Source organism: Rhincodon typus, chromosome 23 (assembly GCF_021869965.1).
Source record: "Rhincodon typus isolate 14 chromosome 23, sRhiTyp1.1, whole genome shotgun sequence".
NCBI lineage: Eukaryota > Metazoa > Chordata > Chondrichthyes > Orectolobiformes > Rhincodontidae > Rhincodon > Rhincodon typus.
Window position 1 is genome coordinate 44,923,378 of NC_063354.1, and position 14,822 is coordinate 44,938,199.

Genomic DNA, 14,822 nt, shown 5'->3' on the forward strand with positions numbered 1-14,822 from the left:
TATGTTCATCCAGCTCTACACCTTGTTATCTCATCATTCTGATATCTCGTTGTTGGCCACAGAAACATCTGGCTGTGCCTCTGACTAGAGAATCCCCTAACACAATCGGTCGCTTGAAACCTGACATACCCTTAGTTACAGTACAGACAGTCTAAGTACCAGAAACCTGGTTGTCTGTGCTACATTCCCCTAAGAATCCAACAACCCCTACATAAGAGAGAGGACAGAGGAGATTTACAATGGTGCTACCTGGACCAGAGACTGTCAGTTTTGAGGAAAGACTGGATAGGCTGGAATTGCTATGTTAGAAACAAATGAGAGTGACGGCAGATTTAATTGGAGTGCATAAAATAGATGGGACACTCCACAAGAGGTCATGGAGCTATTAAGGTCTACAGCACAGAAAAAGGTCTTTGGCCCATTGAGTCAGTTAAAAACAACCATCTAACTACTCTAATCCTCCTTAAAGATCTCTAAGCAGAGGGCATAGGTTGGGGCAGGAGCTTTAGAGGGGATTTGAAAGGAGTGTTTGTCACCTAGTAGTAGTGGGTGGTCAGGAACCTGTTGCCCAAAGCAGTCGGAGAGGCAGAAACTCTCGTAAAGAGTTAAGAAATTCCTTAACACTCGCTCACAGGGTGTAGACCAGGAGCTGGACAGTGAGATAAGCTGCAATAGCTATGTCAGCCAATATGGGCATGGTCAGCCAAATGTACTACCTCTTGTGCTATAAATTTCTAATGTTCCATGGAAGACAGAATTTACATGGCAAACAACTGGCGACATCTTAACCAATTAAGTGTTTGTTGAAGTGTAGTCACTGATGAAATGTAGGAGAAACAGCAGCCAATTTACGGTCAACAAGGTCCTACAGTATTACAATGAAGAATGAGCAGACTGCCAACAATGTTACTCGAGTGATAAATATTGGCCAAAATAATGGGCAGATGTCCCTCATTCTTTTCTCAAATCACGCAATGGGATCTTTTACATTGATGAGGGGTCACTGGACTTTGAGTTAGTGTCTCAATCAAAAGACTCACCAGCAACAGTGCAGCACCCCCTCAGTGCTCCATTGGCAATCCATAGTTCATCGGTTCAATGCTCTGGAGTGGATCTCAAACTCCACAAGCTACCAACTGAGCCACACATAAAGTCCTCTGCTCTGGTAGGTGATGTCAAGAATAAAGTTGTTCAAAGGTTATTGGGGAAAATAATCAGGAATGTAGAGTTGAGGTTAAAATCAGATCAACTATGATCTTATTAAATATGCAGCAGGCTCAAAGGGCCACGTGGCCTACTCTTGCCCCTTGTTCTTACGTTCAGAATTAATCATCAGTTTTGACAAGTTTAAAGGATAAGTTTGTCACAATCAATACATTTTTGCTTCCTTGTTCATTAATAAAACCTAGTCTGGTTTCTTTTCACGTTATCTAGGAGTCACAGTCAGACATTAACCATCGTTGAGTCTAAGTTAGTCATGTTTCATGTTTGTAACAACTCAGTTTGTGGGATGTAAAAACATAGGAGCAGGAGTAGACAGAGTGGGCTTTGGTTTTTCAGTACCAGGCCAAGACGCAAGTCCAGAGCTAAAAAAGATGTGAATGAGAGGTTCAGCCTCAGATGAGCTGAGACAAGGGTGCGGATGGACAATGCTGTAGAAGTGGATTCAGATAGTGTGAGTGGTGTAGAGCTGAGGGTGGAAACTCATCTCATCCCCAAATTTGAAGATTCTGAACAGACTGGTTTTGTCACAGACTGTCAATCGCATAAGGAATGGAGTTAGTGAGAAATGCAGCTTGGAGAGGTGACTAAAAACAATGGCTTCAGTCTTCCCAATATTTACTGGGGAATGCTTTTGCTCAACCAGTTCTGGAGATGTCAGATAAGCAGTTGGTAACCTGGCAACAAGGTAGGAGGTGGAGAAAGGGGCATGCTAATTGGTAGAGTTGATAATTGCCTGTATACACGTGAAAACTAACCCAGGTTTTCAGCCGACATTTCGGAATACCAGCATCCACATATAAACTACACAGGGAGGTGATGGCCTCGTGATATTATCACTGGATTGTTAATTCAGAGTAAACTGTTCTGGGGGTCAGGTGATAGAGAAAGTCTGTAATCGAGTTTGAATCCCTCTATGGCAGAGGTGGAATTTTAATTCAATAAAAGTCTAGAATTAAGAATCTATTGATGACCATGAATCCATTATCAATTGTCAGAAAAACCCATCTGGTTCACTAACATCCTTTAGGGAAGGAAACTGCTATTCTTACCTGGTCTGGCCTACATATGACTCCAGACCCACAGTAATATGGTTGACTCTTAACTGCCCTCTGGGCAGTAAATGCCGGCCTGGCCAATGATGCCCTCATCCCGAGAATGAATAAAAAAAAAACTGCCCACCATTAAAAAATATTAACCCACGTAGCGGCTGCACCCCCAGATACATGAACATTTGAGGCCATTTTGCAGGTTTGTGCTGTAGTGAAAAATTACACAAACAGAAAAGCTGAAAATTCTCAGCTGGTCTGGCACCAACTTTGGAGAGAGAATCAGAAATAAGGTTGATAACCTTTCATCAGAATTGGGAAATATTTGCAAAGTGACAGGGTTTTAAAGTGAACACAGCAGGGGAAAGTGACGCGTGGGGGGAGGGGTTCAGGGGATAGGGAAGGTCTATAATTGGGTGAACCCTCGGAGAGATTAAATGAGAAAAAAGGAAGACAGTGCGAGGGAAGAGGTGTCAAATATCCAATGGTCAACCATGAGGCCAATTTGAAGGAAACACCTTTACTCAGGACATGGTTAGAATGTGGAGCTTACTACCACAGGGAGAAACTGGAGGGAATAACCCAGGTACAGTTGAGAAAGGAACTAGATAACACCATGAGGCAGAAATAAAGAGGACATGTTGATTGGGTGAGATTAAATGAAGTGGGAGGAGCTGTTGTGCTGTGTAAACACCAGAGGGAATCATATCTTCAAGGCAGACAGTGGGTACAATGAAAATATCCAAAATATTTCCTGTCATTCAACTCATTAAGTGTGATTTGTTTTTATAGCTGCCATGAATATTACAGGCCACAGCTGTCAGAGTGAACTGTGCACTATCTTTCAGAAGGGTGTGGTTCTGATGTACCCATTTAACATAGAGTACTGCCTCATTGCCTCAACCATGCTTTACATCATGTGGACCAACATCGGGAGGACCATCATTGGACACATGATTCACCCAACGCACAAGTTCAGAGGTCACGGCCTTGTTTGGGGGCCAATGTTGGGGTGTGTGGCTATAATCGTTGGATTGTGTATCTTCATCCTGTACCAGGTGGAGGTCTCTAGAGATCCGACACAGTTCAAACCCTTTTTGCAGTTTTATGTTTACCACATCATCCTGCTCTCTGTCATGTCTCTGTGCTCTCTGGCTGCTGCAGCCGTGCACAGACGGGAGGAGAGCAGTGTTGACACAAATGAGAATCCCACTCGCAGTCTGGATGTGGTCCTGTTACAGGTAGCTGCTCTCGGCCAGCTCTGTATCTCCTACTTCTCCATCGTGGCCATTGCATTCAGCTCTGTGCGACTGCCCCTCGACTTTCTCAATCTGACCTACTCCATACTGATAATCATCGAGCATGTGCTGCAGAACCTCTTCATTATCCAGGGTCTCCATAGACCACATGCCACACAGGAGCTAGCTATAAGCTCTGGAGAGATAAATGAGAAGGACCTTATTGCTGATCCTCAGCAGGAGACACTGGTTTTAGAGGAAACTCATGGAATCCATGACCCCAACTCATCAGCAACATCCAACACAAAGGCCACGGAACAAGACAACTCAAATGATCCTAATGGAGCGACAAACTGCTTCACCAATATGGACTTGAGAAGAACTTCCCAAGTGTCCCTCCAAATGGACAACAAACTCAACTGGAGGCGGAAATTCCTGAAGGAGATCTCTATGTTTATGCTCATGTCCAACCTCATCGTAAGTTACCTTTGGTTTCTTTACAATGTTCCCCCTCTTGTCCTTAGCAGGCGGATAGTTCCCCAGGAGCCAATGCTTCAATGAATGGCCATTCTATCTTTAGCCCAGACTGACTCTCTGAGGGAGTGCGGCATTGGTGGAAGGGCTGTCTTTTGGAAAGACATGAGTGAGCCCTTGCCATTATTCCAAAGAAGACCAGGAGGTTCTCTCTCTTTCATTTACCCACATGTCACTGAAATACATTAACAGGACACATCTTTTTCGAGGTAATCTTGTCTTACTTACCCAGTTGGGAAACGTCAAGATTGGATCAGCTCCTTGAGTTACTTCTCAATGGAGCTGAGTAAAGTAAAATCAGGCAGAGATTTCACTGGGTTGACTAGACGCAGGCATATTAAATAAAAACTCCAAACATGATCTTTAAAGGTTCACAATGTGTACATTATGCGCAGACGCTAGGTTGTCCAGATTGTGTGCAACGTGAGCTCTTTCCACATCTGTCATGTCCTTTAGGAATTAACAAGACTGTCTAAATATCCTCACAATAAACCTGACCACTCAATGAATAATCAAGGCAGTTTGATCTGATGTCTTTCTTTATTGAGACGTTTAATGCATGGACCAAATCTATTAGCACCTCATGATTGTGCTGGCTCATTGCAACAGTAAACTGAAGATAATCTCACTGCCTGTTTCTCCCTACAATCCTGTACGGCCCTCTGTTTATTATCCTGGAAAAGATGCAGCAGTCTCTGTCCTAACTTCTCCCTGTGGCAAAACACTCTGTGCATCTACCAACTCTTTGTAAAAGAGGTGTTCGCTAACTCTCCTGGATCTTCATGACCTTTTTAGAATTCACATCCCCTCAACACTGACCCCACAATCTTTCTCTGGCCATTCTGTGCAAACCGTTCAGAATGTGAACACTCAGTTAAACCTCCTTGTACCTTGTCTACTCTAGTGAAAACTGGGAAATCTTCACTGTACTCTCTCTATTGTGGGATGCCTCACCAATGCTCTTGAACAAATTTATCATTGCCTCTTTATTCTTGCTCACCATATGTATAAAGTCCAAAAACTTCACCTAAAATTTTAAAGTGAGTGGCATGGTGGCTCAATAGTGAGCACAGGTGCCTCACAGGGACTCGGTTCAATTCCACTGTCAGGCAGCTCTCTGTGTAGAGTTTGCGCATTCTCTGTGTGTCCATGTGGGCTTCCTCCGGGTGCTCTGGTTTCCTCCCACAGCCCAAAGATGTACAGTTTAGGTGGACTGGCCATGGGAAATGCAGGGTTACAGGAATGGGGTTGGTTTGGATGGGATGCTTTTTGGAGGGTTGGTGTGGAATCGATGGGCCAAATGGCCTGCTTGCACACTTCAGGAATTCTACGATTCTACATCACTAGAATGTTACTACAGTTTGAAAGTACTCTAAGGTTGTTCCATTCTGGAGCCCTTCTCTTCACTGAGTTGATTATCCCATTGCTTGCCTTCTTCAATGTAACCTGCTATAGGTTAGATAAACAACAAATGCCCTTAGACACTGACATATCAAACATTCTTAAAGCAGGTAATATTAAAAAAAAAGGAGCACAGGTAAACCATGGTCTCCCTTGAACACGCTCCCCCATTCAACACAATTGGACTGGCCATCTCACTTTACATTCCTGCCTACTTTCCCCATCCCTTGAGAGCGGCATGGTGGCTCAGTGGTTAGCACTGCTGCCTCACGGCACCAGGGACCTGGGTTCGATTCCTACCTCGGGTGACTGTCTGTGTAGAGTTTGCACATTCTCCCCATGTCTGCATGGGTGTGCTCTGGTTTCCTCCCACAGTCCAAAGATGTGCTGTCTAGGTGGATTGGCCATGCTAAATTGCCTGTAGTGTTCAGGAATGTGGAGATCTAAGTGGGTTACAGGGGGATGGGTTGATCTGGACTTGTTGGGCCGAAGGGCCTGTTTCCACACTGTAGGGATTCTATAATCTATGATTCCCTCAATCCCCGAGAGATTAATCACCTGTATGTATAAAGCTAAAGTATATTCAGCCCATAACCTTCTGAAGCAGAGAACTGCAAAGATTCACAACACTTTGAGCAAAGAAATTTCTCCTCAACGCAGTCCTGATGGATCAGTCCCTTACCTGGAGACTGTGCCTTTCTGTTCTAGATTTCCCCAATCAGGGACAGTCAGGTTCTATCCTGTCAAGCCCTTTCTGAAACTTGAATGTTTCATCAAGATCATCTCTCATTTTTCAAAACTCCAGAGTTTATTGACCTAACTTCCTTAGCCTCTCATCACAGGACACCCCTCATCTCAGGATCTAATCTGGTGAGCCTTCTTTGTACCACCTCCAACACAACTGTATCCTTTCCTTAAATATAGAGAGCAAAACTGCACACAGGATTCTGGGTGGGGTTTCACCAAAACCCTGGAACACTTGTAGCAAGACTTCTTTATTCCTTTAATCAACTCACAGTAAAGGCCAATATGCCACTTCCCTTTCCAAAAGTTGCTGCATCTGGATACTAGCTTTCTGTGTTCCTTGTGTGAAAAGACCCAAATCCATTTGAACATCAATATTTACAAGTTTCACGTGTTTGTTTTAAAAGTTATCTTCTTCTTTACTGTTATGGCCAAAGTGAATAAACTCTAACTTCCCCACATTGTACTTCACCTGCCAGTCACTGCACCTGGTGCTCTCTTGCGGCATCTTGGGGATCACGATTTATCTCCGCACTGAGCTGGGGGTCATAAGCAAATCCAGTTCCATCCCTCCTGTCTCGATGCCGTAGACATTAATACGACCGCAAATAGACTGGGACCCCAGCACTCATCCTTGTAGCTGTCCACTATTCCCTGACTGCCAGCTGGACAATGCTGCATTTATCCCTACTTTCTGCTTCCTGTCCATTAACCTCTTTCCATGACAATATATTAACCAACAACTCCATGGATCCTCTTCTTATGTGTAACTTTTCATGGGGCATGTGATGCCAGGGCTTTTGAAATCTAAGTACACCACATTGTCTGGCTCCCCTCTATCTGTGATGAGTTACATCATCAGAAAACTCAAAAAAAATTAAACACAATTTCCCTTTTGCATTTTTCCGATCAGACTTTGATTGCACTTGCCTTGCAGCTAATACCAGACCAACTGGCCCATAGCTCCCTGTCTTCGCTCTCCTTCAATAGGGATATATCATTCATGCCTGATGTATTTTTGTTGAACATTTTAAATTAGTTCCTTAAATGCTTTCAATCAGCTGAGACCATTCTAGAAATGCGCAGCATGGGCTCTCAATGACTGTATACGCATGGGGTTAGGTACAGAATAAAGCTATCTAATCCTAGAGGGTGAATGACTATATTTCATTCATTTCCAGCTCTGGGTTATGCCAGCATTCGGAGCTCACCCCCAGTTTGAAAATGGTCTTGAAAAACAGTTCTATGGATTTTCCGTCTGGTTTGCCATCCTGAATTTTGGGCTGCCACTGGGCGTTTTTTACAGAATGCATTCTGCTGGTAATCTCCTGGAAATCTATCTGACCGCCTGAACCCTCCATCTGAAACTGAAGAAAAGTCACTGCCTGATTATAACATCAATTATTAATAGAAGGCTTTGGAAACTGATTTTGACTAATGGACAGGATTGGAGAGAACTCTGTCATTTGGAACTCTGTTGGAATTCCAGTGCATTTGTTGAGGTTCCTCTAGATCTGATGTAGAGGTGAAGAAGGATCCAGGAAAGCAGTTTAGAAATTGAAGCGATGAAGAGAGAACAGATTTTAAATAAAAGTTATTTTCTTTGCGATCATGCTGCATATGCCTTATTGTATATTAACATTTGATTCTCCAAATGCAATGTCCAATCACTCAATGTGTGTAACAGGTAAAATAGCAAGGAACAGCATGAATTTCTCACAAGCAAAACAGAGAGAGAGAGGGAGGCCAATGTAGGGTGCAGTTAGAGAGCCCGCTAATGGAGAGGCAGAGATCAGCTCTAGGGAGAAACATGAAAGATATTAACGAATGCAATGATTTTTCAAAATATTAATCAGCCAGTCAAGGACACCCCATCATCAAAAGCCACCAATCCTGCTCAGAAACTGATCATTTGTCCGAATTCAAACCTGCTGATGAACAGAGCCAAAGCTGTTGCTGGCAGGGAGAGAATGTCAGGGGTAGGGCACTGCTAATGTTGTGTGTGGATGTTGATTTATGGGAAACCTTATTGTACAACAACAAAAACTATTTGTGTATGAGAGTGGAACAGTTTCCTCAGTGGAGGTTCTGGTCCTGTTGAGGTGGACAGGTGGCACACTGTGTCAGTGCACAGTTGATGGTATCTGATGTGGTGATGGCCCCTTGTGTCTGTCAGATATCACTGACAGTGAACAGCAGCACAATAACAGAAGCTGCACTGGGCATCCAGGATATTAGGAACAGGACAATGGGAAGTAATGCCCAAGACTTAGCTTGGAGCTGTGGTTCAGCTGAGGCATTCTCTCACTTCTGAGCCGGGAAGACTCTGTATCCATTCCTAGTACCTGAGTCAAACAGTTGAGGACAACTGCAGCACTGTCAGGTTGTAGAACTGTCGGGGAACAGCTCTGTCTGAGTGTAGATCTGTCAGGGCTGTAGCACTGTCCAGGTGTAGCTCTGTCCAAGTGTAGCACTGTCTCAGTGTAGCATTGTTGATGATACATTAAACTGATCTCTGACAGTGGTTTGTTAAAGGTTCTATAGTATGTTTTATAAACCAGCAGCAAGGTCTGTCCAGTGCCCCAGTTAATATCTATTGCTCAATAAACATCACTGATTTACTTCGTAATTGTCACTGCTGCTTATGGAAGTTTGTTGTGTGTAAATTGTTTGCTATGTTTCCTGTTATAACAGTGACCACATTTCATGGCACTTGAGATGTTTTAGGACTGGGAAACATTCACTGAAAGACAATATACAATAGGAGGTAAAATTCTAAAGGGTGTACGGGGAAGAGGGACTTGAGGTTGTATGAGCGCAGACCATTGAAGGTGGCAGGATAGGTGTACAGAGCAGTTAATAAAGTATAAAATGTTCTCAGTTTAATAGGGGCATCCTTCCACAATTCATAAAGTTGCTGGTATTGATTATGCCATTGTTCCACTCTTTCACCCAGTGAATGACTATAAGCTATTTGTCAGAACGTTTACTCACAAATACAGCATGCTCATATTCCAGTGGGAGTCACTGCAACAAAAGCCTTGGTCAACAGCTTCTCTCCCTGAGGGAGGGAGGATCAGATTATAGTCCTCATCAGCTGCTCCAGTGTATTGGGAATGTAAACCCGGGATTTTCTGATCTGAATCACGTCAGTACCAGCTCTCTGAAGCAATGTATCAAGTGCCATCCCTCCACTTATAGCCTGTAACCCTGAACATTCCTCCTTTACAGATCACAATCTCATTCCCTTTTAAATGCTTCATTCCATCTCAGTTTCAGGCAGTACATTCCAAAGCCGAACCACTCACTGCATGAAAGGAGTTTTTTTTTCACGCGACTGTTGTGTCTTTACCAATTATTTCAAATCTGTGCTGTCTCATTCTCAATTCTTTTCTAAGTGGGAAGAGTTTCTTCCTAACAGCTCTGTCCAGAGCACTCATGATTTTGAAAACTTCTATCAGATTCCGTTCTCCAAGGTGAACAGTTCCCGAATTCTCCGATCTGCCTTCATAACTGAAGTTCCCATCCCAGGAACCATCCTGCACTCTCGCCGGTGCCTTTACATACTTCCTAAAGTGTAGTGCCCAGAACTGAAGACAATCAAGCCAAACTAGCAACTTAAGCAAGTTCAACATAACCTCCTTACCCTCAGGCCTTGTTAGTAAAGCTGAGGATATTGTATGCTTACTCTTAGGTAATGGGTTCTAGAGTTACTGTTCTCGAGATACTGTATGCTTACTGTTAGGTAATGGGTTCTAGAGTTCTGACACAGCAAAGTATACCAATATATGTGGAGTCAGGGTAGTGCATGACTTGAAAGGCTGAGATGCACAGATTTTTAATCAGTAAGGGAATTAATGGCGATGGGGAAAAGGTAGAAAATTGGAGTTCTGGATTATCAGATTAGTGATATCTCATTGAACGGCTTGCATTTGCTCCTATGTCTTGTTGAAGCGGATTGTATTTGCATGCACGGCTACAAGTCCCTTTTGGATTCAGTGTTGGCAGTGGGACCCTCCTCTAATGTTATTTTATTAAATGTCAAGAGGAGGTTGGAAGTTGGCGTATTGGGAAGTAATTGGCCAGGCTGGATTTTTTCTGCTTTCCTCAGCACGTGGAAGTTTTACCAGAAGTGGGTGAGAACCTGCCTATCTTGACCGTGCTATCGGGGGGAAGCATTGAGTGGCTACTGGCAGCTACCAAACAGCATTAACTCCTGAAGCTCCTGCACCTGCCAATCAGATCATGAAGACTTTGTGACCTACCGTCATAGGAGCTGATCATCCAGGTGGCCACTTCCTTTTCCAAGACAGAACAGTGAATGTGTCCTTCAGTGACGGCTCATGAAACTTTGACCTGCTCCTTTGATAATCTTCCAGCTCTGTGCTCCAGGGAAAAGGAAGCACTAGAGAAATCCAGTAAAACAGATCCTCCCCTCATGCTCTGGGCCATCAGGGTGGATACTGCTATGAAGCTACACTCGATAGGGCTTGTCTAGTCATTCAGCGGGATACAGCTCTTCGGGGGGAGGGTAGGTTTTAAAGCATCATTATACTTGCTAGATTCCAAGGGTTTCTATTAATATTTCTAATAAATATTGTTTCAAAATCTCACTCTGTCCAGGTATTTTATATTTTCCCTTCTTAAGGCAGATTAACTGTTGCATCATAACTTGATAGAACTGCAAGGTACAAATATTTGTGAACACACCTTGGCACTAAACCATACACTGGTATAATTCTTCATCCTTTGAGCATGCCACCTTGTTCCAATCCTTGGTGTCATCACTGGCAATGCACTTCATTGTGCATGCTAAGTTTCTCATTCAGATATCTTCTTTCCTTCAGTCTCTGCACCAAATGGTTTCCTATCCTTGATGATTTCAATTTAGCTCAACTCTTCTTGCTTTCTTTTCGGAGTTCTCTGTTCTTCTTTCCTCTCTAAATCATTCCTAAATACAAACTCTCTTATCTATGTTCACGGCGATTCCCTTGACCTCACTATCTCCCATCACCTTGCTACTCCCTTCATGATTATCAGAAAAATCATCTCTGATCGTTCCTTCTTTATCCAATACCTCTCTTTCTGTGGGCAGTCCTAGAAACAGCTCTCCCTCAAGTTAACACTGACCCTTCAAATTCCCATCTGTTTTTGCTTTGGCCCTTTATTCATCATGATGTTTCTGCAGTTACTGATTTGCTACCTTATACCCTCTTGTGTATTTCTGAAACCCCCATTTAAACCAATAATGCCTCTCACCAAAGAGACATTGTCTTCAGTGCCTAGCACACACTCCATTCCTGAGCTTTTATCACGCTCACTCAAGCCATGCCAGACTGTTGCTCTGGTCAGTGTTGCATCTAATCTGAGAGGAACTCCCAATCACACACCCTCTCCGTAACCATGGCTACCTGCGTCAGAGCCTGACGGTCTTTAGACCTGACCACCTACAGATCTAACACCCAAAACTGAGTCATTTCATTCTTTGAATGGGGCAACGACCAACAATATTTTAAAGGTGTGACCAACTCAAGGTTTGCCCTGTAGACGTTGGACACATTTGAGTAGGATTACAGACTTCCATTGATGTAATAACAGTATCCCCCAGTGTAAGATTAGACCATGTGGCTGCATGGTGCTCACACCTTCAGTTCAAACTTGCTCTTTTTTCAGGTGGAAATCGCTGGATGGGAACCAAGAGCAGGGCATTGCCCTCTTTAGGCCAGAGGCAACACTGCAACCGCACGTACTAGCTCTGGAAGCTGCCTAGTCAGCTCAAGAGAGCAGTGTAAGTGGCTGTATTACTAAGCAAACTTAATTGAATACAATCTACCCAAGGGAATGAACCTGCAGCCTTGTTCTGTTATGCTCTCTGAAGAATTTATTTTTTTTAAATAATGAGAACAGTGTGAAAACAGTACATATAAAGAATACAAATACCATCACTTCAGAGACAATATAAATAATAAGTGTAACTTGACAAATAAAACTAGACAGATTGATAGATACTGGTTCCTTGAAGGGAAAAGTAATTCTACTGATAAGTACTTTGAAAATAGGTTACTTACAGAGAATCCTTCCCCTTTAATATTCCTCTGTTACAACAACCAAGTACTTTCTAAAGTGCTATTACATGTGTGTTAATATCAGGGATTGCATCAGGAAACAACCCATATAATGCAGGACAGTAAGGGCAAACATACCTGAACAATGCAGGAAACAGCACTAACTGTCCCCAAGTAATAACATTTCCAAAACATTCAACATTTCTGCTCATCACGTGAGGGATGATATTGTTACCCATTCCAGGCACCCAGTCACAGTGTCAATCACTCCCAGGACATGTAGAACATGGAGTTAGATACAAAGTAAAGCTCCCTCTTCACCATCCCCATCAAACAGCCCCAGGACAGGGTCAGCACAGTGTTAGATATAGAGTGAAGCTTCCTCTATACAGTCCCCATCAAACACTCACAGGACAGGAACATCACAAGATTAGATACAGAGTAAAACTCCTTCCACATGGTGCCCATCAAATATTCCCAGGATAGCAACAGCATGGAGTTGGATATACAGAGTAAAGCTTCCTCTATACTATCCCTACCAAATGCTCCCAAAACAGGATCAGCACAGGGTTAGATAGAGAGTAATGCTCTTTCTGCACAATGCCAGGGTTGGTATAGTTTAGCTGTTGCTGGGATTAACCTTCCCAGTACACGGCCCTTGACCCAGTGGCAAGCACCACTTCCCAAGTTAGGATCACTGCCCCAATTACTATTAGTTAACAGCACAGGCTGTGGGAATGAAACTTCAGATACAGACTCACCGGGCAATGTTTTCACCCTGAGCTGAACACGGCAAATCCCAGGTCAATGTATTTAAGGCTATCAACTTCTGACAAGCCTAAACACCTGTGGAAGAGTTCGCAAATGAGATGGGAACAGAAACCATCAATATGGGGCACATTCAAGGGCAGAACACAACCTTTTCTGGGTCTTTAATAATTAGCTTCCTGAAGTTCTCAGTGATGGTTTAAACATTACAGTTAGTGTTTGAGGTTTGTACACAAACTGACAGTATACAACAACAAAAAGCAGAACCCATCACTAGGATCTCAGTAAACAAAAGGATATTAAATATTTGTACTAATTATTAAGATCATTTACACAATAAAAACTCAAGTGGAGATGAACCATACAATGATGATAGAGATGCTGCCTGGAAAGTTAATGACAGCATTTCAAAAATGATTTCTAAAGGGCATTGCAAAGAAGAAATTTGCAGAGTGACAGGGTCAGAGCGAGAATGACTGGTCTGCCTCTTTCAAAGAGGCTGATTGGTTTCCTTTATTTGGAGAATCATTCAATGATTAATGTCCACTCGAGCTGCTAAAATACCTAACATATTGTATTTGTTTACTACATAACGTTGGTGAATGTAATCAATCAACCTTTGGAGAGACTAGAACATGCAGTAATGTACAACTGAATGCTTTATCCGTCAGACAAACTAAAAGCTATCCTCCCCGCTCTAGGCTTGTAATAGCTGGAAGATATGGTGCGCAGTGAGGGGTGTGAGAGAGAAGGAACAGGGGTCAGAGATGGCAGGCAGACAGACAGAGTGCTGGGTGCAAACAGGGCTGGGAGCTGCAGTAAGGCTCATGGGAGGTACAGTGTGGACGAATGAGTGCAGTCTGACGAGATCCATTCAGAACCTCACAGTGTAAAAGTGCACAGGGTGCATTGTGATATTCCTATATTACCATTAAACTGAAGCAACCCAGTGACAGCCTGTAGAACAAACAGTTTACTGAACTTCAGTAGTAAACACTCAATACTTAACATCTACATCAACCAGTGGTATAAATGGAGACATTCATTCTGTAACAAAAATAATGTAACTGTAACATGAATGCAGCTGTGGCAAACTCAACCAGTTAAATATGTGGTTTACACAATACGTTTTCAATGACACAGCTGCCAGTGAGAGGAGTGAGGTGTCTGAGGAATTTAAACATTGCAAAGAAGAAAAAGGAGGACAGACTGGGATCAACACTGACTAACATAACGATCTAGCCTGAAAACCACATGAGATTGCTTTCCTATTGATAATTGCATCTTCCTCAGAAACTATTCCTATGCAGGATATACAATCCCACACTAACTCTCTTCCTCACACACTACCCCTGTGCAGGGCTCACTCCCACACTAACTCTCTCCCTCACACACTACCCCTGTGCAGGGCTCACTCCCACATTAACTCTCTCCCTCACACACTACCCCTGTGCAGGGCACAAAGTCATGTTACCACATTCCACACTGACCTCGCCCTGGTGGTCATTCAATGGCCAAAGATAGTCCGGTGAGCACAGGCAGGCAGACAGCTGACCGGTCTGTTTGAAATGGTTCATGCCCTCCGTTAAAGTAACAACTCCAGACACACAGACCCACTGCCATCACCAGAAGGTACGTCCCACTGTGTCAACAGATGCTTGACTATCGAAAGCATCGCTGCAACTCCCTTTTTCTCACCCACGACCATACTTCTAGTTCTGGTGATAGGGAGTGGAACAGTGACTCGATGGCAGGGACCAGGGGCATGTCAGTACAGGGCAGAGGTCAGGGGAGAGACACTA

At 43.4% G+C, this 14,822-nt stretch overlaps 1 protein-coding gene across 3 annotated transcripts in view; it reads left to right on the forward strand.

Moving 5' to 3' along the window:
• LOC109923273 (proton channel OTOP3-like) overlaps positions 1 to 7,796 on the forward strand; it is a 48,286-nt gene extending 40,490 nt beyond the window's left edge. For all 3 annotated transcript variants that reach the window (XM_048610779.1, XM_048610778.1, XM_048610780.1), the window contains exons 6-7: positions 3,063 to 3,985; positions 7,369 to 7,796. In XM_048610779.1, coding sequence (XP_048466736.1) covers positions 3,063 to 3,985; positions 7,369 to 7,539 — 1,094 coding nt within the window. In that variant the 3' untranslated portion in view covers positions 7,540 to 7,796. The remainder of the gene's footprint in view (positions 1 to 3,062; positions 3,986 to 7,368) is intronic.
• Positions 7,797 to 14,822: the final 7,026 nt, after the last annotated feature.